The sequence below is a fragment of the Mustelus asterias genome, chromosome 7 (assembly GCF_964213995.1).
Source record: "Mustelus asterias chromosome 7, sMusAst1.hap1.1, whole genome shotgun sequence".
Taxonomy (NCBI): Eukaryota; Metazoa; Chordata; class Chondrichthyes; order Carcharhiniformes; family Triakidae; genus Mustelus; species Mustelus asterias.
In genome coordinates, this window is record NC_135807.1 from 24464892 (window position 1) to 24492628 (window position 27737).

Genomic DNA, 27737 nt, shown 5'->3' on the forward strand with positions numbered 1-27737 from the left:
ATGTTGACTCAGTCTAATCCCATTAAGTGTCCTGTTATCACATCCTTTGTAATAAACTTTAGCATTAACCCTACTACTGATGTTCAGCTAACTGGTCTGTAATTCTCTGCTTCCTGAGTTAAACTGAAATGATGCCTTCAAATAATTGAGAGGTTGAACATCAATGTAAATTTGCAGCACTGAATTCAAAACAGACAGCAGAAAGGATCTCTTCACTTAGAGTACTAATGATATAGTATAGTCTTTCAGATACTGGGGGATTGAAAATGCAGCGAGATACTAGACAAGGAGAGTTAGAGTACAAAATAGATGATGTTCAACAAGATAAATACTCTGTTGTTGTGATACTCAGCCTCTCTCCTACCAAATCAGAAAGTAAGTTACGGTTGCCTTTATTGCTAATGCACTATAATTCCTACACCAATGTTAAGTATTTTTGATGTGTTCTGATCTCTGGCGCACCACTGCTACTCAAGATTTTCTCATTGCTTGGGAGTTTACACAGATTATTGTTTTAAAATGCTTATTGTTTCTCTGGGCTCTGCAGAAACTTTTAACATTGAAACACTCTTTATGAAAGTCAAAGAGTTAGGTTTACATCCCATCCTCCTATCTCCTAATATTTAAGATGAGCTGCCTGGAGAGCATAGCTGCAGCAATGAAATCAGTAAAACATGCAGTGAGGTGTAGACTGAACAGGATTAATGTCTACTGATTAGCAATCTACCTATTTAGAAATACAGATTACAGACAGTGATATGGAATAAATTGGCACCCTTGGTAACGTAGCAGAGAGTGAGAAATAATTTGTGCAGCTAATCTATCACTTTGCAGCTCTTAAATTACGGAAGCATTTCCGAATTATACAATCCCTATACAGTTTGCAGGTGACACAAATAGTATAGAAGAAAACAACAAGGGAACAATATTCCTTTCCAGTTCAGAGTCAGATGTAAATTGAGAGAAAAGATTATTCAGCATTTGCCTTGGAGTTCTCCCCACCTCTATTTCAAATTCTAATTTAAATGTATTATTAGCTCCTCTAATCATCCAACGGGTAAAAGCAATCTCTGGTGTAATATTGAGCAATATAGACGGGAAAATCTCAGTCTCAGTCCCTAGTCTACACTCAATTTGCATGCTCAGCCAATGCTACAATTGACTTTATTGCTGTTGGGCAATGTTTCTGTGGGAGTGGGACTGAGTAGGTGAGAATAGATTGTTCTAGGTTTTAGTGTTCTGTGCAGTTGACAAGCTGCTGATGCTGTCAGGGCTGACCTATACAGAATGGCTGCCCGGACAAGGTTCTGAAAAACTACGAGGACTCATGAAGGTGCGAAGAGTAGACTTGACAACATTGGAGCGAAACCCAATAAAATACCGGTGCTTAAAATAATACATGTTTGTTCAGCAATCAGTTACTTTTTCAGCAGAGTACCTTGTTTCTGCAGGAGGTCAGGAGTTCAAGAATGCATTAGCCTGAGTACATAACTGGAGTACTGCGTGTCTGAGAATGTATGTGAATAACAACCTGATATACCCCGAAGACCTTTGCGTTCTTTTATTCTTATTGAGACAGATCTCTTCTGGGACCTGTTACCAGTGAGACACAATGTCAGATCGCAGTGTGGCCGGCAGGTGGGGGGTTAAGAGTGGGCATGATTCCATTCACGAACACCAGTAATCTCCTAATTGCTATTACAAAATCCGAATGACTTTAATATCCTCAATAAGCATGTTTAATCAGTGAAGTGGTATAACACGGTGATCATTGAATGTCTAACTCCGAGAAATAAATGTAATCTGTGATAAGACTAGACAGTGTGTGAAAAAACAAATCGATTGGTATCCGGAAGATCAAAGGTAAGGCTGAATGTTTCAAACTGACGCTTCAGGGCTGCCTTTCACAAGCTAGGGAAGCCGATTTCCTGGACGAAAAATGGCCAACCAAACATAATCAAGAATCAGAAGAGAAAGCAACAGGCAGAAGTCAAGACTTCAAATCAGTGAAGCGCTCTGGTGATCTATGAGCAGATTTTGAAGAGTTAGAGAAATGTAAATACTGTGCAGAGGTCAGCTCAAGTGAATGGTTATAAATGTGGGATGTGAAAAATGAAGGAATAAGGCACACGTAGTTCATAAATGGAAAGATAAGTGGTGGAATATTAATCGACATTTGCTGGGAGAATTTATTCTGGGGTCCCTAGCACTTTTTAAAAACTTGATATATCAAAATTAAACTTCTGATCAATGATATTCAATGACTGTTTGTTTAATGCATACTTATTATGTCCTGTGTGTACAATTTTTGCACAGGCATTAAGTGGGTTAACATTTGTGAACATAATACCCACAGGAATGTAATACAAGTGCATGAAGTAATTGTATATAAATGTCTTCAACAAGAAGTTCTGCCCTATCGGTTTTAACATGGGTGAATGCTCTTTTCACCATATCGGCAAATATATGGACAACTATCTTCAGCGGAAATGTATGTGAATTAAGCTCAAGATTCATGGAAGGTTTTCCATTGATATTCATTTGGACACTGACTTACAATTATATTATCGTTACTGTGATTTTGAAGAAATGCCCAAGCATAATTCAACAATGTCACCCGACTTCCGACATCCGATACCCAGGTAATCAATTTACAGTCACAGGGCAACACACATTCCATTTTTCCATCCGATACTTTCAATGCTGTAGTGTGTATGTAGTCAGCAGTTTTTGATACTGCCGTAACCGGTAGACTGCAGACGCACTATCCACAAAAGGCTGTGGGAGTTATTGAAATCTAACCCTCGATTTGGAATTTGGAATGCACTGTCTGAAATGGTGGTGGAAGCAGATTCTTGAGCAACTTTGACAAGAGAACGGGGCAAATATTGGCAAAGGAAAAATTTACAGAGCTACAAGGGAAGACCAGGGGAACTGGGTCGAATTTACTAGCTTTTCCTGACATTGGTACGATGGAGCAAATGGCCTCCTTCTTGTAGCATGATTCCTTTGTTCAGTGGCTCCATGAATCCGTCCAGTGTGAAGCTGACAAAATTGGGATGGGCTGCCAGATTTCTCATGTCACTTTGTTTTTATACCCCATTGGATTTTACTCTCCATTGAATCCAAAGAGAGGTCAGTTAAAATTACCTGTGTTTCAGGTAAGCATTTCCTTCTTAAGAACAGAAAATGCTGGAAAATCTCAGCAGGTCTGACAGCATATGTGAATAGAGCGAACATTTTTGAGGATGCCCTGACTCGAAACGTTCGCAGAAAATGCTGGAAAATCTCAGCCGGTCTGACAACATCTGTGGAGAGAGAATAGAGCCAACGTTTTTTGAGGCTGTCCTGACTTGAAAGGTTGGCTCAATTCTCTCTCCACAGATGCTGTCAGACCTACTGAGATTTTCCAGCATTTTCTGTTTTGTTTCAGATTCCAGCAGCCCCAATATTTTGCCTTTACCTCATATTTTTCCTTCTGATGTTTCCAGACAGGGATATGTTCAGGGAAACAGTTTCTTGCATCACGCATGAATTGGGTTGGGCTGCCTTACAATTTATTTAATTAGAAAGCCTATTTTAAGAGAAAAGGCCGATCAGTTTACCATTTAGTTTACAGAGCTTGGTTGCTGGGGAATTGTGTATTTTGTAGTGTTTATGTAACATTTAAAAAGCTAGGGAGCAAAGCTTCTTTAATTGAAAGATCCTTGGATGCATGCATACTAGTTGCTCATTAAAGTACCTACTCTATCGTTACTAAGGAAAGAAACAGATTATGTAACATTTGCCAGATGACATGTATTTTTTGGCCTGACCCAGATTGAAACAACAGGTTTCCATTATGCACCTTGATCAGTCTCTGCTTTTTCCTTTCACTTAACAATAGATCGTGATGCCTTTTCTGGAGTTTAGAAGATGAAGAGGTGACCTTATTGAAACATGTTAGATCCTGAGGGGACCTGGATGTGGAGAGGATGTTTCCACTTGTGGGAGAATCTTGAACTAGGGTGCCACTGTTTCAAAATAAGGGTTTGCCCATTTAAAATGATGTGAAGCAAAATTTTTTCTCTTGAGGGTTGTGAGTCTTTGAAGCTCTCTTCCTGAAAAGGAGGTGGAAGCAGAATCTTTGAGTGTTTTCAAAGCAGAGGTGAATAGACTTTTGATAAGAAAAGGGGTGATGGGCTATCGGGGGTAGGCAGGAAGCAGTTTTGAAGTTACTATCAGATCAGCCATGATCTTAAATGGCAGAGAAGGCTCGAGGGGCTGAATGGCCTACTCTTGCTGCTTGTTCATATATTCATATGTTTATGCGGCCAGTGGTGTTTGCTCTGGTTTGGGGATTGTTCTCATTAGGTTAGCGGCCCAGTTCTAGAATGCTAGATGTTGACATCAGAATGACTGTTCTAGAATAGGAATTACTCACATATTGCCAAGGGCTTCAGTCTGGAATAAGTGTTGCAAGCAGAGGACTGATGATTTACATCTACCAAGCTTGTTCTCCAGGTGAGTGTTGTAGATTCCAAGTAGTACTGTTAAGGAGTGAACTTTGATTTGATTCCATTGAAATGAATGCTCATTTAACGACAGTTGGTAGTCCATTCTTCTCAGCGTATGAAGAAACTGAAAGCGAAACCATTCTGACTTATGAATGTGCTTCAACTTGGTTTCTCAGCCACACGTTACTTGAGGGATTCATTCAGAGTTTAGCACTTGGCGAGCATTCAGATAGAAGGGAATATTCCAGAGCTAATCCTTTGGTCTGCATTGACTCATCTAATCTCGGGCACAGTGATCAGCTAACTCAGAATGACATAGAATTGCTTAAAAATGCACATAACAAAAATAATCCTTCCAACCCAATTAGTCCATATCAGTGTTTCTGCTCCACATGAGCCTCCTTCCATCTTACTTCATCCAACCCTATCAGCATAACCATCTATATATTCCTCCCCAATGTGTTTATCTAGCTTTCCCTCAATGCATTACAATACTATCTACATGTTATTATTGTCCTCAGTTCCTTTGGTCTAAGGAAGGAGAGAAAAATCAAAGTTCCATTTCTGATACAATTGGCCGGAAATTTGCAGTCCCACCGCCACGGAAATCTTAGCGGGCAGGACGCGGACCGTGAGAAGGCCCGTTGACCTCAGGTGGGATTTTCCAGATTTGGGGCGAGCGTGGCTGGAAACTCCCGCCCTATATAATCTCTGATGGAAAATGGACAAGCGTGGACATGGGTAAAGATGAGGGAGGTGGTGGCCTAGTGTATCATTGCTAGACTATTAATCCAGAAACTCAGCTAATGTTCTAGGGACCCCAGGTTCGGATCTCGCCACAGCAGATTGTGGAATTTGAATTTGATTTTTTAAAAAATCTGGAATTAAGAATCTACTGATGACCATGAAATCATTGTCGATTGTCGGAAAAATCTATCTGGTTCACTAATGTCCTTTAGGGAAGGAAATCTGTTGTCCTTACATGGTCTGGCCTACCTGCTGTGACTCCAGAGCCACAGCAATGTGGTTGATTTTCAACTGCCCTCCAAGGGCAACTAGGTATGGGAAATAAATGCTGGCCAGCCAGCAACACCCATCCCATGAATTAATTTAAAAAAAGACAATCAGTCTTGTCTGTGATATTCCCACCCCGCACCTTCCTTCACCAACAATTAATGGGCAGACAGCAGCCATCTGTATATGATGACTACGTCAGGTACAAGATGGTGGCCATGAGGGGAAGGGCAAGTGAAATGGAATCACGTGTACAATTCAATAACTGACAGCACTCTTTCATTTTTCAATTGTTTCCACAATTTTTCCTTTGTGCAATGTTTGAGGAACAGGTAAAAGTTTTAAACTTACTATGAGCAGCCTCAACTCTATCCCCCTAGAATAGAATTCACAATAATTATCTTTAATTTAGCAATAACTGGACAACTGACCTTCAAATGTGAAGGCAAGAAGCGAAAGTACAAGATGGCAAAAGAGAAACCTAAGTATAGAAATAGCAATCCTGGAGATATCTAAGTATTCATCATTGTTTTCAAATATATTGATTATTCTTGGGATGTGATGTTGTTGGCTAGGTTGACATTTATTGCTCATTCCTTGTTGCTGTAAGATGTTGCTCTGTCAGTCCAGCAGTTGGATACAACTGACTATCTTGTTAGGCCACTTCTCAGGACAGTTAGAATTTAAAAGCAACTGGAGTCACATCGTTGTCAGACCAGGCTCCAATGCGAGTGTGTCCTGCCAGTTTCTCACCAGGTTTACAGTGGGAGCTGGATAGAACTTTCTGAGAATTTTGTTTCAAGGGATGGTGCTTCCAACATTGTGGAATGGGGACATCGGCTAGGTAGGATAAGAACTTCCATCAGGCATCGGAGTGTCACATGTTGCTTAAAACAGGTGGAGTGGGTGAGTGACCAGTCGTGACACAGAGGGTTCCTGGCTGTTAATAGCCACATTTGTCTGATATCAGGGACCCCTGTAAGAAGAGAAAGGGAGTTTTTATTTAAACACAGGTTTCAGGAATAACTCACTGCAGCTTCTTTAACAGCACCTCTTAAACTTGTGGCCTCAGCGCTTAGAAGGACAAAGCTAGTAGTTGCTTGGAAAAGTACATCATCTCTTGGTTCCCCTCGTAAGTCATGCACTATCCTGAATCGGATTTGTAATGTTGTTTATTCATAGTCGCTGGGCCAAAGTCCTGAAACTGCTTACCTAATAACATTGCAGGAGTACCTTCACCACATAGCCTGCAGTGATTCAACAGGAAGGCCTAGCACCATTTCTCAATGGTGATTGAAATAGGTGATAAGTGCTGGCCTTGCTAGTGACACTCATATCCTGAATACTGAGAAGGCAGGAGAGTGCGTGCTGTTGCTAATATCTTCTTGCTGTTGACAAACGTGCCCTCACCCCAGGTAAATGAAACCGTGCTTTTCCAGATCTCTTTAAGCTCGGAGCTGAGATTTAAGATTACTTTTTAAAATGACTGATCACTCTTTGTGCGCCTGTGTGTTTGATAATGTGGGGGCATCATCATCATTGAGGTCGATGAACATTCATCAGGAGCAAATGAAACCTCAGTTCTTGAACCTGGAGTCCACTGTCTAACCTGCTATATCCTCTCTTTGTTCAGTTTCAGCTTTGGCATAAATTGACAGCTTTAAGGGAAATGTGTATGTAAGCTCTTAGAGCCCACCGTGATAAAATAAACCAATTCTATTTTTCTCTCCATGGCATCTCTGGACCCTCTCCCAGTTACAGCCTAGAGTAGACATGTTCCTTCACCTCAATTGCAAATTGTAGCTTGGAACTAGATGAATAAGAACAACCGAGGAAGATAGTCCCACTCACACTACTTGCCTTCCTTCCATTTGGGGAGCTGTCCAGATGTCTGATGAATAAACATTTGAACTTCTGGAAAAGGAGATTGATTATTGCAGCACTGTATAGCTTGAATAATGATTAATGTTGCTGCATGATATGATTTAATGGGCATTGAATCAAGTCTGCTGCTGTTATTTCTATCAGCAAAGGCAGACATCTAAATTCATCACTGATGCTTGATGCAGTACAGTCTAAGTAATAAACCACATTTTTTGGTCTTGAAAGGGGGAAATGCCATAGTGATGAGGCTTATGTCCCATTTCAATCACCTTATTGCAAAGATGAACCTCAAAGTGGTGGGTTACACATTTTTCAGAGGCAAAATAGCTGAAAGCTTTAGAACAGATGATGAGTTAGAGGGTGCATGTAGAGTGATGGGGCTGTCCCAAGTTGCAAAGGTAAGCATGTGAAAGATATTTTGAGCGCAAGGTTGGGGAAGGGCAGAGAGGGAGTTAAAGACGAGTGTTGCTTGTCGAAAATTGCATTGGGAATTTTTGTCCACTTGAGGCTACCATACAGAGATGTACCAGCAGAGGGAGTCTGCCAGGAAGTGAATAATAAATAATTAAAGATCCATGTTTGACACTTGGTGCAGTTTGAATCCTAAATGTCTCTCGCTGATGTATAGCTGTTTCTGTTCCAAGAACTCAACAACAGTAAACATTTGAAATTAATTACCTGAGGAAACAAGGAATCAATGTAGGTTTTCAACGATTGGGGTAAGAGTTGAGCTAGAATGACACTATTTCAAAGAAGCATAGAGGAGTTTTTCTCAGTGTCCTGGGCAATATTTATAACTCAACCAGTATCACTAAAATTGATTATCTGGTCATTGTCATTTTGCTGTTTGTGGAACCTTGTGTGCAAGTTACCTGCCACAATACATCAGTGACTTCAAAAAGCACTTAATTCAATGTAAAGCAGTATGGGATGTCTCGAGATCTTGAATGATGTAATTATAAATATAGTTTTTTTTCTTAATCTTTAATTGTGTATGCTGCATGAGAAGTTAAACCAAAGGTTTCAGCTTTGGGTCAAAGAAAACAGCAATAGAGTGCTTTAAGTAAGAAATATTCACAAACATAACTGAAGATGACACTAGGAAAATCTGAAAAAAGAATCCAGGAAGTTGAGGCAGGATGCAGACATTTGATGAGTTGCATGAAGGGTTTGTTATGGATTCTCACCTGCCATTTTTATACAGCTAGCCCCAATGCCAACATTACTAGCCTGAGAAAATTGAGTGCCAAGAGACAGGCATGACAAAAAAACAAATGAGAAACTGTCAGATATGGAAACACAAATTTCAGGCGAATTAGAATTTAATTGTGCATGCTCATGAGTTTTCTGGTTAACTGCAATACCAATGAGTAGATTAATGGAATATAACACAATGCCAAATTTCTCATACATGATTAGAAAAAAAATGACAAAGTCTTTGGAAAGCTGCTAACTGGAGACATACCTGAACAGCAAAATTGGCTGTTGATATCTTTAATGTTTTGTGAATGGGGACATTTCATGAGGAACAGGAATTTGATAAAGACTTCGATGAAAAATTGTTTTAATTTTGGACTGCCTGATAAAGCACCATTACAGCTTCCTGGTATTCACTGTCAAGGACTTTGTATGCAGGCAATGTTTCAGATCAGAGTTGCATTTGATTTAAAGCTGTAATTATAAGGGGCTGCTCAGAATTCAATTAAAATCCCTATATCGCCAGAGTTTGATGGGTTTTAAGGGTGCATTCATAGTTCAGCTAAGCAGAGGAGCATAATGGTTTGGCCTTGCAGTAATGCTGCAGTTACAATGTAAAAGTAGCTTGAATCCAGACCTGACAATGGAATAGCCTGTGTAGGTTGCCCTGAAGGAGGTATCTAACACTTGGGAGCTATTCTAGATTTGATTTACCCTACAAGATTGGCAATTCCACGACATTGTTCCAGTGGTTAGCGTTGCTGCCTCACTGTGCCAGGGACCCTGGTTCAATTACAGTCTTGGGTGAATGTGTGGAGTTTGCATATTCTCCCCGTGTTTGCGGGGATTTCCTCCGGGTGCTGCGGTTTCCTCCCACGGTCCAAAGGCATGCAGGTTAGGTGGATTGGCCATGCTAAATTGCCCCTTATTATCCCAGAATGTGTAGGTTAGATGGATTAGCCATGGTAAATGTGTGGGGTTACAAAGATAGGGTGAGGAAAAGGTCCTGGGTAAGATAAGATGTTAAAGAGAGTCGATGCAGACTCGATGGGCCAAATGGCCTCCTTCTGCACTGTAGGGATTCTATGATTCAAAAGATGGGGATTGGGAAAGCATCCTAAAAGGATTTGCAATGTCTTCATATGAAATATTTTGGGTACCTTTTTATTTCATGTCATGTGTTGCCGTCATATTGCTGCAGTTTGCTGTTTTGTGGTGGAAATCAGAGCAACACGGTGGCAGCACAGTGGTTAGCACTGCTGCCTCATAGCACCAGGGACCCGGGCTCAATTCCCAGATTGGCTCACTGTCTATGTGGAGTTTGCACCTTCTCCCCATGTCTGCGTGGGTTTCCTCCCGGGTGCTCCGGTTTCCTCCCACAGTCCAAAGATGTGTGGGTTAGGTGGATTGGGCCATGCTAAATTGTCCCTTAGTGTCAGGGGGACTAGCAAGGGTAAATGTATGGGGTTATGGGGATAGGGCCTGAGTGGGATTGTGGTTGGTGCAGACTCGATGGGCTGAATGGCCTCTTTCTGCACTGTTTGAATGATTCTATGAACATGTCAGTTTTAAAGAAGCAACAGTCTATGTCTCATCAGCAATGGCAAGCTCTGGGAAACATTCATCATCTGGAAGGTTTGTAAATTTAATGCTCTTGTGATGAATATGAATCCACGTGAGTGAAGAATATTCTCACACATTCACCATTTTGCAGGTGAAGGAAAGGTTTTGAGGGAACAAGAAATGAATTAGTTGTCACAGGTTGTCTGACCTCCTCTGTTAATCAGAATGTTGATCTTGCATCTCCATTTCAGCTTCTATTCAATGGTAACCAACAACCCCCTATCAAGATATTTATGGTGAGGGGGTTGGATTATGCATTCATAATGAAGAGTATGAAATGGTATTTGGCTTTCCAATCTTTTATTTGCAGAAGATGATCATTTACTTGTGATGATAATTTTGTGCTTTGTCAGCACAAAACCTGCATGTTATCCAGGTTTGATTAAGCTGGCATGGGCTACTCCATGATTGGGCGTTTTAAAATAGAGATGAGGGTTTTGTCGTATGAAGAGAGATTGGACAGTTTAGGCCAATACTCTCTGGAATTTAGATGAATGAGGGCAGATCAAATTGAGGTATATAAAATGATAAAAGGTATGGATAAAGTAGACATAGAGTGGATGCTTCCTCTTGTGGGGCATTCTAGGACGAGCGGTCATAGTCTTAGGATAAGGGGTAACAAATTTAAAACAGAGTTGAAGAGAAACTACTTCTCCCAAAGGGTTGTGAATCTATGGAATTTGCTATCCCAAAGTGCGGTGGACGCTGGGACAGTGAGTAAAGTTAAGGAGGAGTTAGACATATTTTTAATTGGTAATGGGTTGAAAGGTTGTGGGGAGAAGGCAGGAAAATGGGGATGAGGAGCATATCAGCCATGACCAAATGGTGGAGCAGACTCGATGGGCCGAATGGCCTAATTCTGCTCCTACATCTTACAAACTTATGAATGCTGTGGAATCATGGGGGAGCAGCATATCCCTGATCTTAGAATAGAGGAAATGTAATCGATGAAGCAGTTAAAGAAGTTATTCCGATTATGTTCTGGGCCATAATGATCAGCTTTTGCTCATTGACCTAGAAGAGCTATCATCATCTTTTGCATCACTCCAATCACTGAAATATTTTCCCCTTGATGCTCCTTGACTCTATGAAGACTGTCGAGGGCAGTCTCTCACTTCTACCTTGGCATTCAGCTCCTGCCTCTATATCTGGATCAAGGCTGTGATGAGGTGTGGAATTGATTGATTCAGGCAGAATCTGAACTGAGCAATGGCAAATAGGTCATTGGGGACTAGCTGCCACTGGATGGCTCTATTAAGGACTCCTTCCATCACATTGCCAATGATTGGGAAGAGACTTATTTCATATTAATTAAATGATCAACGTTTGACCTGTTTTTTTATGGATAGGACGTACATATGGAGTTTTCCACATTGTGTCGAGGCCACCGCCATTGCTATACTGGGAACAGCTCAGCTATTTGGCTGGTTTCTTCTACGCAGGTTGTCAAATAACAGCTTGAATTTTGTCTCAGCCTTCTGGATGACACTTGCAAACACTGTCTCTTGCATGTGTGCTGCGCTCCATTGTGATTGAGGATGGAGAGGAACATGAAGCCTCCTCTTCCCATAGCCTGATCTAACATTCTGAATGTGATAGCACAATGGAAATGTTCTCTGATCTGTTACAGGAACATTTATCTCTGCGCGTTTGCTGCTTTTTGGCTTGGTGTGCAGCTAGTATCATTACACCTCACTGGATTGGCTCTTCATTTCATGTTGTGCTGGTGCTGCTTCTGACATACGCTTTCCAATGGGCCTGGCCTATTGTCATGCACTATCCATCTGTATCAAACTAGATAAACTCATCAGTTTGTTTCATATCTTCACACATGTTTCCTTTTCCTCTGGAGAATAGTGGGGAATTGATGGAAGTATCAGCAGGCTGTTTATTCTCCAGATTGAGTTGTGCCAGGAACAAGAAAAAAGAACACTTCTTATGACCATGAGACAAATGAGCAGAAGTAAGCTGTTTGGCCCGGTAATGACCTCGACAAGGCTCATGAGTTGAGCCTCTTGGAGTATGAGCTCCCTGATTGCGGTAACGATTGCCTGCCCAATCAGGGAGTCTCAGCTGCATGTATATTGAGGAGTGTCAGGGCTACAGTAAAGAAGGTAAATGGTATGTTGACCTTCATAGCAAGAGGATTTGAGCATAGGAATAGGGATGTTTTACTGTAATTGTATAGGGCATTGGTGAAGCCACGCCTAGAGTATTGTGTGCAGTTGTGGTGTCCATATCTGAGGAAGGATGTTCTTGCTATTGAGGGAGTACAGCGAAGATTTATCAGGCTGATTCCTGGGAAGGCAGGACTGTCATATGAGGAGAGACTAAATCGGTTAGGATTATATTCATTGTAGTATAGAAGAGTGAGAGGAGATCTCATAGAAACTTATAAAATTCGAACAGGATTAGAGAGGGTCGATTCAGAATAAATGTTCCCAATGGTGTGGGAGTCCAGACCTCAGGGTCATAGTTTGAGGATAAGGGGACTGAGGTGAGGAGAAATTTCTTCACCCAGAGGGTGGTGAATCTGTGGAATTCTCTACCACGGAAAGCAGTTGAGGCCAAAACATTGTGATTTCAAGAAGGAATTAGATCTAGCTCTTTGGGCTAAAGGAATCAAGGGATATGTTTTCTTACTTCTGGAATAACGATAACTTCTACTGTTATACTGAGTATTCGGAGCAGTGCAGAAAGGAATTTCTTGATCCAACATCAGGCAGCGAGAAACAGGACAGTAAGAGGAAAAGGGTAAAGAGTGATTAGAAGTATTAACAAAGGAAGAGTGAGAATTAATATCAGGTTAGGCAAAAGTAGGAATGATTCTGGTCTGAATTATTTTATCAATAGTAAGGACTAAATGGTCTACTCCTGCTTCTATTTTCTATATATGTTTCTATGTTTGCTCTCTGGTTGTCAGTCTGTTCTAACTGATGAAGAAAACACAAGTAGTGAAGGGGTTCCCAGAATAAGGTGATGTTCGTAAAGAGGAAGAAGCTGGCTGATCAAAAAATAGTGATTAGGGATACAAGTTAGTGTTTCAAAAGCCCAATAGTTATTAGAGGGAGAGAAGAGTGAGGAACATAAAAGTTGAAAAGTATAAATAAGATATGCGAGTGTCAGTTGTGACTCAGTTGATGGCACTCTCTCCTGTGTTCAAATCCCACCCCAGAGATGTAAGCACAGGAATCAAAGCTGGCACGCAAGTGTAACAAAGAAATAAATAAAGACTTGCATTTATATAGTGACTTGCATGGCCAGTAAATGTTGCAAAGTGCTTTATAGCCAAAGATGTACTTTTGAAATACTACTGTTGTAATTCAATGTACTGAGGGAATGCTGCACTGGTGCTGATTTTAGAATGAGTTATTAATCTGAGACTCCTGTCTGCCCTCTCCAGTCAATAAAAGATTCCCTGCACTATTTCGAAGAGAGCAGAGTGGTTATCCCTGAAGTCCTGACAATATTTATCCCACAATCAAAAGTATATTTTTTAAATCGGCTGGTGGGATCTAGCATTTATTGTTCATCCCTAACTGCCCTTGAGAAGATGGTGGTGAGCTATATTCTTCAACTGCTGGGAGGCATGGTGGACAGTAATTAGCACTGCTGCCTTACAGCTCCAAGGACCTGTGTTCGATTCCTGGCTTGGGTCACTGTCTGTGTGGAGTTTGCACGTTCTCCCCGTGTCTGCGTGGGTTTCCTCCAGGTGCTCCGATTCAAAGATGTGCGGGTTAGATGCATTGGCCATGCTAAATTGCCCCTTAGTGTCCTGGAATGCGGAGGTTAGAGGGATTAGCAGGGTAAATGTGTGGGGTTGCGGGGATAAGGCCTGGGTGGGATTGTTGTCAGTGCAGACTCAATGGGCCGAATGGTCTCCTCCTGCACTGTAGGGATTCTATGATTCTATGCTTTACTGCAGTCCATGTTATGTAGATACACCTGTATTACAGTTAGGAAGGGAGACCCAGGATTTTGATCCAGTGACAGTGTAGGAATGATGATATAGTTCCAAGTCAGGATGGTGTAGAGGGGAACTTGCAGATGGTGATGTTCCCATGCACCTGCTGCCCTTGTCCTTCCAGGTGCTAGATGTTGTTTGTGTTTGGAAGATTTTGTTAAAGGAGCATTGTTGACTTGTTGCAATTCATGTTGTAAAAATATACACTGCTGTCACTGTGTGTTGATGGTGGAAGGAACAAATCTTTCAGTTGATGGATGGGGTGCTGATCAGATGGACTATTTTGATGGTATTGAGCTTTCTGAGTGTTGTTGGCACCACAGTCCTCAAGGTAAATGGTGAGTATTCCATCACACTTTTGACTTGTGCTTTGTAGATGGTGGGCAGGCTTTTGGGAGATGAGTAACTTGCTACAGAATTCCCGGCCTCTGACTTGCTCTTGAAGCCACGGTATTTATATGCTTGGTCCAGTTCAGCTTCTGGTCATTTGATGTTAATATTGGGGGATTCAGTGATGGGATCTCAAAGGAAGATGATTACATTCTCCCTTTTTGGAAATGGTGCTGAACATTGTGCAAACAACAGCAAACCTCCCCACTCCTGACCTTATGATGGAGGGAAGGTCATTGATGAAGCAACAGCAGAGAGTTGGGCTGAGGACACTATACCCTGTGGAATTCCTGCAGTGATATCCTGGGATTGAGATGATTGGTCTCCAATGACCACAACTTTCTTCCTTTTGCTACTTACGAACTTCAGCCAGTGAAGAGCATTTCCCCTGATTCTCAGTTACTTTACTTTTGCCAGAGCTCTTGATGCCATATGCAGCCAAATGCTGCCTTGATGTCAAAGGTAGTCAGCCTCATCTCTGGAACTCAGCTCTTCTGTCAAGGGTGTAATGAGGCCAGGAACCAAGCCCTGGAGGAACCCAGACTGAGCATCAGTGATTAGGTTATTGCTGAGCTGTTGCTTTATAACATTGTCAATAACACCTTTCATCACTTTGCTGATTATTAAGAGGATGATGGGACAGCAGTTGGCTGGATTGGATTTTTCCTGCTTTTTGTAGCGAGAACAGGCCTGGGCAATTTCCCACATTGTTGCATAGTTTCCAGTGTTGCAGGAACTTGGCTAGGGGCATGGAGCATAAATCTTCAGTACCATTGCCGGCTTGTTGTCAGTGTCCTGAGCCTTTGCCTTCACTGCCTTCAGCCATTTCTTGATATCATGTGAAGTGAATCAAATTAGCTGAAGAATGGCATTTGTGATGCTGGGGACTGCAGGATGAGGTCAAGATGCATCACTTCTGGCTATCGATGATTGCAAGTGACTTGGGGATTAAGAATGGGGATATCTGTGGAGCCTCTTCCTCCTGTTAGTTGTTTAATTGTCCACCAACATTCATGTCTGAATGTGGCAGAGCTTTGATGTGATCCATTGATTGTGGGATCGCTTAACTCTCTGCATGTTACTTGACATATTGTTAGATATGCCTGATGCTGCACCTGCACTCATCATTGAACCAGGGTGGTGATGGTAGAGTGGCGGATATGCCGTGCCATAAGGATACAGATTATGGTTGAATATAATTCTGCTGCTACCTCAGGGTTGCCCAGTTTTTAGCTGCGAGAGCTGTTCTGAATCTATTCCAATTTGCATGCTTGTTGTGCCACACGTTAGAGGGTACTCTCAGTGTGAAGATGTGACTTTGTCTTCACAAGGACTGTCATGGGCAGATGTAACCGCGATAGGTAGATTGGCGAGGACAAGTTCTGGTCGATTTTTCTCTCTTGTTTGTTCCCTCATTACTTGCTGTAGGCCCAGTCTGGCTGAGGTGTCTTTTAGGACCTGGCCAGCCCCGTAGGTACTATGGAGTCATTCTTGCTACCCTCAGTGCTTCCTCCAAGTGGTGTTATACACAGAGGAGTACTGATTCGTCAGCTGAGGGCTGTCAGTAGGTGGTAATCTGTAGGATGTTTCCTTGTCCGTGTTTGATCTGATAAAATGAGACTGCATTGCACCCGGAGTCAGTGTTGCGAAGTACCTCGATGACTCCCTCTTGACTGTATGCTACTGTGCTACCACTTTCTGCTGGGTCTGTCCTGCCTGTGGGACAGGTTCTACACAGTAAGAAGTCTCACAACACCAGGTTAAAGTCCAACAGGTTTATTTGGTAGCAAATACCATAAGCTTTGCTACCAAATAAACCTGTTGGACTTTAACCTGGTGTTGTGAGACTTCTTACTGTGTTCACCCCAGTCCAACGCCGGCATCTCCACATCAGGACAGGTTCTACCCAGGGATGGTGATTTCTGCTGGGTCTGTCCTGCCAGGATCGACCCAGGGATGATGATGGTGATGTCTGATACTTTAGAATTATATCCTACATGCAGTGTATGTCAGGCTTGACTAATCTGTGGGGCAACCCTCCCAATTTTGGCACAAACCCCCACACATTAATATGGAGAGTTTTGCAGGGTCAACAGGACTGAGTGTGCCATTGCCATTTCCGGTCTCCAAGACAATGCCAACTGGTTTGTCTGGTCTTTTCCTTTGTTTACTTCTCTGTAATTGCCAGTTAAGAGTCAACCACATTGTTGTATGTCTGCCAGACCAGGTAAGGATGGCAGATTTCCTTCTCTAAAGGCCATTAGTGAACCAGATGGGCTTTTATGATGATAGTTTCATGGTCAACGTTATGGTGACAAACATTTTATTCGAGATTTTTGTTTTAAGTAATTGAATTTAAATTCCACCAACTGCAATGGTGGGATTTGAACCCATGAGCGCATTAGCCTGGCCCTCTGGATGTATCACAGGATTACCACAGTACAGAAGGCAATTCGACCAATCGAGCCTGCACTGATAACAATCCCAGCCAGACCCTATCCCCATGTATTTACCTACTAATCCCAAATGACACTAAGGGGCAATTTAGCCAACCTCCCTAGCCTGCACATCTGTGGACTGTGGGAGGAAACCGGAGCACCCAGAGGAAACCCACGCAGACACGAGGAGAATGTGCATACTCCACGCAGACTGTCACCCGAGGTCAGAATTGAATCTGGGTCTCTGGCGCTCTGAGACAGCAGTGCTAATCACTGTGCCACTATGCCACAGATAGTTGGATCTTCCTGGCTAACACAGAGGTTCGAAGACCCTGGATAGTGCTGCTGTCAGGAGGTGATGAAAAGTGCTCTTTAAAAATTAAATGCAAATCACAAATTCATCTATTTTCTGCCCATTGACATTTCTCCCTTGACACATTCTCACACTGACACAATTAAATTGCACTGCTGCAATTGGAAAGGCTCATGTTATAGATGCAAATCATGAAAATTGATTATCACCAAATAAATTTATTTTCTTAACTTCAAAGTTTTAAACCCATTTTTTAATCTATCTTTTCTAATGTGTTTCTGAAGCAACTGGGCACTGTTGAGATACAGGTTTCATTAAGGATATAAAAATCAAAGTCGTGTAAATGAAAATAATTTGGAGCAAGGGCCCAGCACAACCTGAATTTGATTGGCTTTAACTTGAGATCCTCAGTCAGTCTGGGTTGAGAAAACAAAGTTTAATGGGGGAAAAAAGCAAATTACTGCAGATGCTGGAATTTGCTTTTATCCAGTGTTTAACTCAGTACCACTTCTCTTCCAGGAAGCTTTGGCAAAGGGTCGTCTGGACTCGAAACGTCAGCTCTTTTCTCTCCTTACAGATGCTGCCAGACCTGCTGAGATTTTCCAGCATTTTCTCTTGAAGTTTAATGGGGCTTTGATAATGCGTGCTTATCTAAGGTTGGGATTTAAAAACGTGGAAGGAAGGATTGTTAGAGAAGGAGCCTGCTGTATAACTGGCCACATGCAATAATTGACCCGGCAGTGGTCAATGCAGGTGCAGAATGATCAAACTGAGGAGCTATCCCAGTCCTGAGAATGTTCTTTATCTTTTCTAGGTGCAAAGAGTTCACTGCTTTGACTGTCCATTTCTCTGTCAATTAGGCTTGAATCAAACAATTATGTTACTGCAGTTAGGCTGCCTATCAGCTGTATGCAGATGGTTATTAACCTAATTTAGATGTCATACACACACATTTGACATCTTTGATTGATGTCCAAGAGAAATATTCATTTTTTTTCCAGAATGCATTGAGGTGATTTGCCCCCTGCACTGATATGTGGAATATATCAATAAAGAATGAACAATTGAACATTTTAATCTCATTTCAAATGAAGCAAAGGGCATCTTTGTTGAAGTGGGCGATTGTAAATGATGGGAAATCAGAAAATTGGTCATTTATTTTTGCCCGTTCTTCCCTCCCTTCATCCCTCCTTCCCTCCCTCTCTCCCTCCCTTCTTTCCTCCCTCCCTCCCTCCCTCTCTCTCTCCCTCCCTTCTTTCCTCCCTCCCTCTCTCTCTCCCTCCCTACCTCCCTTCCTCTCTCCCTCCCTCCCTCCCTCCCTCTTTCCCTCCCTCCCTCTCCTGTGAAGCTATTGGCCTTGCCGGTGTAGGGCTCCAGTAGCAGTGTGGAGGTATCTTTAATTTGATATGATAGTCAGTATTAATTCATAGGAAAGTGAGTTTACTATGAAACTCATCTGCTCAGAGTGTAGCGATGACAGTCTGCCTAAAACGTGTTGCAATAAACCTTTAAGGGATAGCAACATGACATGTTTCCCAGCCAAAGTGGAACTAAGACTGGATCACATGGAATTTTCCCTTTGCGTGATATTATGCTGCTATCCCTTAAAGGTATATAACAACAAGTATTTAAACGATCTTTATCTGGAAAGTGGAGCTCAAAAACCTCAAAGTTGGCCCAGATTTTGTGACAATAGTGACAGTGTGCACCATCCTTACTCCATTGAAATTCGCAGCAACCTCTGGAATGTGTACATGCACGGAATAAGTCGGAATTCCAGATGTTGGTGCAGCTGACACTGCGCTCCACTGCGCTATTGTGCTGTTGAACCCTGACATTGGAATTAAGAGTCAAAAGAATGTACTGGCATTAACCTTGGGCAAATTGCCCAGTTCTTACCATCTTCCTTCAGCAGAAACGTTTAATACTTACATGAGATGGAATAAGCCTGATCTAACTTTTGCAAATATGTAATGAGTCCACTGAAAGAAGATTGATGTGTAATAAACTTAGCTGAAACAGCTGCAAGCCCCAGGTATCCAATCGTTCAGCTTCTTTTTCACAGTGATACAAATTTGCTCATATTTGAATAACATTTTGAAGTAATCTTGCATAGTAACATATAGAAACATAGAAAATATAAGCAGCAGTAGGCCATTCGGCCCTTCAAGCCTGCTCCACATTCATTTTGATCATGGCTGATCATCAAATTCAATATCCTGATTCCCCTCCCCTCCCATATCCCTTTAGCCTAATATCTAATTTCTTCTTGAAATCACACAATGTTTTGGCCTCAACTACTTTCTGTGGTAGTGAATTCCACACATTCACCACCCTCTGGGTGAAGAAATTTCTCCTCACCTCAGTCCTAAAAGTCCTTATCCTCAAACTATGGCCTCTAGTTCTGGATGCCCCCACCATCGGGAACATTCTTTCTGAATCTACCCTGTCTAAACCTATTAGAATTTTATAAGTTTTGATAAGATCCCCTCTCATTCTTCTACATTCCAATGAATCTAATCCTAACCAACTTAGTCTCTCCTCACATGACAGACCTGCCATCTCAGGAATCAGACTAGTAAATCTTTGCTGCACTCCCTCTATAGCAAGAACATCTTTCCTCAGATAAGGACACCAAAACTGCACACAATACTCCAGGTGTGGCCTCACCAACACCCTTGCTGTTATATGACTTTAAAATATTTTTTTTACAAGTACATGCTTTTGGAAAATTTTGTCCACACATATGACTTTGTAAATTGCTTTTTCAAAATTTTTTCTCGATGTGGAACTGCTGAAAAGTTCTGCGATTTTGTTTTTGTAAGTTTTGAAAGGTCATTTGAACACTACTCACATTCTTTAAAGGACGAGGCTGACTTTGTGGTTATGTCTTGTCCTGCCGTCAATTCTGAAAGATTTTGAGGTGTGCCGACTCTTGACTACCCTCTGATGTTTGCAACCAAGTTAACGAATAAGCTGCTCAGACCCCTGCAAGTTGACATTACACAAAAAACTTTTGGGAACTTTTCGGCAGCAATATTTTGCCCGATGTTAGTGGGCAGTTTTCTTTGTTGTCAGTGACAAGTGCTGTTGCGCCGCCACAGATCACAAAATACAGCCTTCAGCCTTGGGAGATGGGCATTGTGCTACTGTTTCTTCTTCCTTCAGTGGTCTGTCCTCCTTTCTCTGAATCCAGGTTACCGTCTGATTTGATTTGATTTGATTTATTTATTGTTGATTTGATTTGATTTATTATTGTCACATGTAATGGAATATAGTGAAAAGTTTTGTTTCTTGTGTGCTTTACAGGCAAAGCATACCGTTCATAAAGTACATAGGGGAGAAGGAAAGGATAGGGTGCAGAATATAGTGTTGCAGTTTACAGGCAGGGTGAAGAGAAAGGTCAGCTTAATAGTTGATGGGGCCATTCAAAAGTCTGGTGACAGCAGGGAAGAAGCTGTTCTTGAGCCTGTTGGTATGTGTTTTCACACTTTTTCTTCTCCATGTGTATACCATGTAGTTTTCAAATACAAAGCAAAATACTGCAGATGCTCCAACTCTGAAAATGCTGGACACACTCAGCAAGTCTGGTAGCAGCTGTGCAGGGAGGTACAGAGTTAATAATTCAGGTCAATGATCTTTCACAATAGGCCAAAACAATTTTCATCTCGTGCAAAGAGGCCAGGCTCAAGCTTGCTTTTCACATACGCAGCAGGCCACTTGAAAGGTCAAATCTTAATAGACATAGCAAATCACCAAATCTCCTTTGACAGCCTTTTCCAAGCTCACAACCTCCGCAACCTAGAAGAACAAATGCAGCAGATGCATGGGAACACCACCAACGGGTAGTTCCTTCTCAAGCCACACACCATCCTGATTTTGAAACTATGGGCAAGATTTTCCAGCTTGTTGCCAAGAAGCGCACCCTCAGACAAGAGAGTCCTCAATGTCTGTATTATTCTGGTTAAGACAATAGGGGCAACACTAGCGAAGCATTCACAAGGCAGTCAGATGAAATACAGGGATATATATTAACAAATGTTCTGAGCTGGCCTTTTCTGGGTATACCCCCACCCCCACTAAACACACACACACATACGAGAAAAAGGCCCCTTAACTAGATAATAATAACTGTTGGCCGCCTTTTACAGAATTTTATCCTGTCCCTGGACTAATGACTGGGTAGCACTGAAGATTTTAATAGAATTTTGAAGTGAGTCCAATGGGAGAAACCACATTAGAGAGAAGTGCATTGAAGTTGTTTCCATTTGTGTGCTTGATCAGACCCAAGTTGAAAGCAGGCTTTTATTGAATGGTCAAGGGTCTGGTAAAATGGAAGCATTCTCCTTCGTTTGAAAAATTTCAGGGTATACCCAGAAGGCAGAGTTCAGCTGCATCCACTTTGGTGTCGCTGGCTTTTGACAATCTAATTCTGGTTTTGACTTCAAAGAACAAAGAACAGTACAGGAACAGGCCCTTCGGCCCTCCAAGCCCGCGCCGATCACGTTGTCCTATCTAGACCAACCGCTTATATCCCTCTGTTCCTCGTCTGTTCATGTGTCGTATCCCGATAAGTCTTAAATGTCACTAACATATCTGCCTCAACCACCTCACTTGCCATGCATTCCAGGCCCCCACCACCCTCTGTGTAAAAACCTGCCCCCGCACTTCTCCACTCCATTCAGAGATTCAGCTTGATTCATACAAAGCTGAAGATGTCAAGAGCCCCGGTTGCAAAAATTAATAGAATTAAATGAACACCCCATCTAAGGTGCGAATGGCTTCCTGGCCTACCTTCCTAGTGCTCAAGGATAGGAAACCAACATGGAATGATGCAGAATTTTACAGCACAGAAGAAGGTTATTCATATCTCTGCTGACTCTTTGAAAGAGATAGCCAATTTGATTTTCCTCTTCTTTTCCCATTGTCCCAAGTATTTATCCAATTCCCTTTTAAAAAGCATGATGGAATTTGCTTCCACCACATTTCAGGCACTGTACTCGAGATCATTGTAATGTCGCATTTTAAAAAATTATTTTATGGGATGTGGGGCCAGCATTTATTGCCTAGTCCTAGTTGCCCTTGAGAAATTGTTTGTGAACTGGCTTCTTGAACTGCTGCAGTCCATGTGGCATAAGTAAATGCAAACTGCTGTTGGGGAGGGAGTTCCAGGATTTTGACACACTGATAGTGAATATACTTTCCACTCAGGACAGTAAGTGTCTTGGAGGGAAACTTTCAGTTGGCGGTGTTCCCATTTGTCTGCGACCCTTGTCCTTTTAGATCGCAATGGTTGTGAGTTTGGCGGGCACTGTATCAGGAGCCTTGGTGAGTTCCTGAAGTCCATCTTGCAGATGGTGCACACTGCTGCCACTGTGCCTTGGTGGTGGAGGGAGAGAATGTTTATAGGTAGGATGGAAATCAAGTAGGTCACTTTGTCCTGGCTGCCGTCAAGCTTCCTGAGTGTCGTTGGAGCTGCAATCATCCAGGCAAGTGAAAAATATTCCATTTCACGCCTGACTTGTGCCTCGTAGATGGTGGACAGACTTTGGCAAGTCAGGAGGTGGGTTACTCACCACAATATTCCTAGCCTCTGACCTGCGTCTATAGCCACTGTGTTTATATGGATGGTCCAGTTAAGTTTCTGGTCGATGGTAATCCCCATGATGGTTGGTGGGGGATTCAGCAATGATAATGCTATTGATTGTCAAGAGGTGATGGTTATCTTCTCTCATGTTGGGGATGGTCATTGCTTGGCATTTGTTACTTGCCACCTGTTGCCCAAGCCTGGATATTGTCCAGGTTTTGTCAGGGTGGAGGGGCAGGGGAGTGGGGCAGGGGTCTCTCGGGGCTCTGGGGAGCTTGAAAAACAAATGTAAACCTTGCCAATGTGATGTCACGTTGGTGAGGGGGAAATTCCAAATGTGGGGGACGTTACGGCGGGGAAGCCCAGTAATTATATTAAAATTTATTGAAATGAGGTTTCCAATCTTCCTGGGCAAGAACCTTAGTATGTCACTGGCAGACTGTGGCGAGGGGGGGGGGGGGGGGTCGTGGGTGGGGGATGGTTGTGGGTGGGGGGGGGGAGCGGGGGGGGCGGGGGGGTTGTGGGGGGGGGGTTCATGGGTGAGTGGGGGTCGTGGGGGGGTGTCGAGGTGTGGAGGGCGGGTCATGGGGGTGCTGGGGGGGTGGTTGGGGTCGTGGGGGGGGGGGGGGGGGTGGTGAGTGGGTGTGGGGGGGATCGGAAAATGAGATCTCACCAGCCAGATTCTCATTTTCTGAGTCTTGTGAGATTTTGTACCCACGTCGCCAAATTGCGATATGCCCGCTTGCAGTCAGCTGGATTGTCGTAATATTAAGAGCCAATAGAATTGAACTAACCTTGTCACTGAGCTCCCTTGAGTTAATTCCATCGATCAAATATTGATCCATTTCCTTCGTCACCAGGCTAAAAGAAAAAAATTCTAACCAATGATAACTCAGATCATTTTAAAGGAACACTGCAGAAAGAAAGAGAACATTTGAAGCAACCAGCTCACCGTTTCGAGAGCTTCAAGTTTTTAGGTGTCCAGGTCACCAACAACCTGATCTGGTCCCCCCATGCTGACACTATAGTTAAAAAAGCCCATTGACGCCTCTACTTTCTTAGAAGACTAAGGAAATTTGGCATGTCAGCTGCGACTCTCACCAACTTTTACAAATGCACCATAGAAAGCATTCTTTCTGGCTGTATCACAGCTTGGTATGGCTCCTGCTCTGCCCAAGACCGCAAGGAACTACAAAAGGTCATGAATGTAGCCCAGTCCATCACGCAAACCAGCCTCCCATCCATTGACTCTGTTTACACTTCCCGCCGCCTTGGCAAAGCGGCCAGCATAATTAAGGACCCCACGTGCCCCGGACATTCTCTCTTCCACCTTCTTCCATTGGGAAAAAGATATAAAAGTCTGAGGTAACATACCAACCGACTCAAGAACAGTTTCTTCCCTGCTGCCATCAAACTTTTGAATAGACCTACCTTGCATTAAGTTGATCTTTCTCTACATTCTAGCTATTGACTGTAACACAACATTCTGCACTCTCTCGTTTCCTTCTCTATGAACGGTATGATTTGTCTTTATAGTACGCAAGAATCAATTTTTCACTGAATGCTACTACATGTAACAATAATAAATCAAATCAAATCATCAGAAGGCCGTGGCCCTTCTACAGGTCTGTGACCTATTCTGATGTCCATTGTGCCATCATGTTAAAGCTTTGCAGAACATATTTTTCCTTATTTGCCAACATTTCCCATAAAGACAATGCTCCACAAAGTGCTAACGGATTGAAATTTGCTCCACATCATGTACGGAGTGTGTGGCTGAGAGCTGCGCAGCCAGGAAACTAATTGGATTTGCTTTGACTTGAGCTGCCCTACATGCACCACTGATGCTTTGTTGAGTATTAACATGTGCCTCGGATTCCCTTTGGAGTTCAATGCGATCAGGATTGTTGGATGCGTGAAAGCTGCCTATTCCTATGTAGGTCAGTTTTAGAATGGGCAAGTCAGCAAAAAAAACACAGTCATGGTCTTCCCGACTGTCCCTTTCTTCCCGTGGCTGCTTTGTAGTCCTAGATAACGCCCCATTTCTTGACTTGGCTGCTGTAGCAAGACAGCCAAAAGAAAAATAAAGAATTATCAAACCTAAAACAATACGCGTGTGTGAACAAGCTGTACAAACATGGAATGTATCTGGGTATGAATTGTTTTAGTTTTTATAAATGTTTTTGGGATCTGGTTAATATGGACAAGGCCACATTTCCCATTCCTCTCTCATTTGATTTGATTAGTTTTATTATTGTCACATGTATTAGTATCCAGTAATAAGTACCGGGACGATTCTCCCATCCCGCTGCATTGCTTTTGCAGCACAATGGGCCGGGAGACTCGAGCGGAGGCCATTTCGCAGGCTCCCCGCTGGGTGCCACGGCCTCCGTGTGTCCCCCAGCGCCGGATTTCCGGCGTCATCAGCTCCTTTGCCAGAAATCAGTGGGGGTGCTCCCTGGGCATTGCCACCTCGGCAGTGCCCGCCTGGCCCCTTGGCACAGCCCAAGGGGCAAAGTGCCAATGCCCAGGGGGGCACCTTAGCATTGCCTACCAGGCAGCGGGCAGTGCCAAGGGGCCCAATGGGGGGCAGGGCCTGATGGGGGCAGGGCCTCGGGGGAGGAATTGGTGGGGGTGGGGGGGGGGTCCCGCTGCCACTTTGTATTTGGGCTGAGTAACAGAGGGAGGGAAGCCAGCGATCGGGGCTGGCCATCGAGGTGGGGGGTGTGGGGCTGTTGGGGAGGGTCGGCACTGTGGGGAGCTTTGCAGAGGTCAGGGCTGCCAGTGGTGGGCAGGATCGGAAGGGGGTGCGGGAGACCAGGATTGCTGGGGGTGGGGTGCAGGTGATCAAGGCAGGCCGGGAGGTGGGCGGGGGTCGAGGCTGTGCCCAAACACGTCCGGGTGGCCAGCAAACAGGCCATGGCGGGGGGGGGGGGGGGGGGGGGGGACGGGTTGCATGGCTGGTGATACGAGGGTCGTGGGGCTGGCCAGCAATCGAGCTGGCCAGCAATCGGGAGGTCGGCAGACAGGGGCCACTGCGCATACGCCAATCTCGGCACTGACAGATTGGCGCATGCGCAGTGGCCCACTCAGCGCTATACTGCCAACCTCTCCAATGGGAAAAGGCCCCGCCCACTGAGTTCTGGAGTGAATTATGCCAGTGCACACTGCAGTGCACAGAGTGTGGGAGGTTCATTTTGAAAATCTCGCTGAAGAAACCAATCCGATTTACTCCAGTTTTTAGGCAAATTCAGCACTTCGAATTTTTTTGGGAGAATCGCCCCCATTGTTTCTTGTGCACTATACAGACAAAACATACCGTTCATAGAGCAAGAAAGGAGAGGGTGCAGCATGTAGTGTTACAGTCATAGCTAGGGTGTAGAGAAAGATCAACTTAATGTAAAGTAGAGCCATTGAAAAGTCTGACAGCAGCGGGAAGAAGCTGTTCTTGGGTCGGTTGGTATGTGACCTCAGACTTTTGTATCTTTTCCCAGACGAAAGAAGGTGGAAGAGAGAATGTTCAGGGTGCGTGGGGTCCTTAATTATACTGGCTGCCTTTCTGAGGCAGCGGGAAGTGTTGACAGAGTCAATGGATGGGAGGCTGGTTTGGGTGATGGACTGGGCTTCGTTCACGACCCTTTGTAGTTTCATGCAGTCTTGGACAGTGCAGGAGCTATACCAAGCTATGATACATCCAGAAAGCATGCTTTCTATGCTGTATCTGTAAAGGTTGGTGAGAGTCATAAGCTTCCTGAAGCATACAAGTGGATATTTTGGTTGTTTTGTTACGACAATCTGCCAATTTTATTATCATTTCTTAGTATTAGCCTGCCTTGAAACCTTCATGTCGCTAAAGTGATGAATCTGCCACAAAGGTGTTCAGCAAGGAATTTAAGGACATTGACCCAGTGATAATGAAGGAATGGTGATATAGTACGAGGCAAAATGATGTGCGATTAGACAGTGATTATCTACAACATTGCTGTTCTCTGTAGTAAAGCTCACATAGAGGGGGGTTCTGCAAAATATCATTGGTGAGTTGCTGCAGTGCATCTTGTATAGTAGCTACTACATGCTAATCATGAATGTCATGGATATGGAATTTAATGGTACAGGGCACAGAATAACTCAAGTAAACTGATCAGGAGAATTGTCACAAGATTATGCAGTGTTTACTGTGCACAATTAACCTTGTCTTCATTGTGTGCAATTGTCAGTTTCTCTGTCATGGGGTAGCAGTGTCATAGTGGTTTTGTCACTGGATTAGTAATCCAGGCACGATCAGGGAATGCGGGTTCAAATCCCACCATGGCAGATGGTGATATTTGAATTCAATATTGAAGAGTCTAATGCTGACCCCATGAAACCATTGCTGATTGTTATAAAAACCCACCTGCTTCATTGATGTCCTTTAGGGAAGGAAATCTGCCATCCTTACCTGGTCTTGTCCACATGTGACTCCATACCCACAACAATGTGGTTGACACTAAAATGCCCTCTAAAATGGAGGGCATTTCGGGATGGGCAATAAATGCTGGCCCAACTCATGACGCCCACATCTAGTAAATGAATAAGCAAAATGTGCAACAGGTAGATTGGTGAGAGTGAAGTCAGTAGATTATTTCCTCTTGTCGGTTCACTCATTATTAAATGTAGACACAGTTTGGTACCCAAAACCCTCAGAATTCATCCAACCTGATCATAGGTGGTACTACCAAGCCTGGTGATGGACATTGAAGTCCGCCACTCAAAATACTTTATGAGATTCACTCAAGTGATAATCAACATAAAGGTGCAATGATTTGCCAGTTAAGGACCTGGGGGAGGGTGG

At 43.2% G+C, this 27737-nt stretch overlaps 1 protein-coding gene across 1 annotated transcript in view; it reads left to right on the forward strand.

The window, feature by feature from the left end:
- Positions 1-27737, forward strand: part of adgrb1a (adhesion G protein-coupled receptor B1a) — a 650625-nt gene that overhangs the window by 11577 nt on the left and 611311 nt on the right. The window contains exon 4 of the mRNA XM_078216994.1: positions 16582-16594. Coding sequence (XP_078073120.1) covers positions 16582-16594 — 13 coding nt within the window. The remainder of the gene's footprint in view (positions 1-16581; positions 16595-27737) is intronic.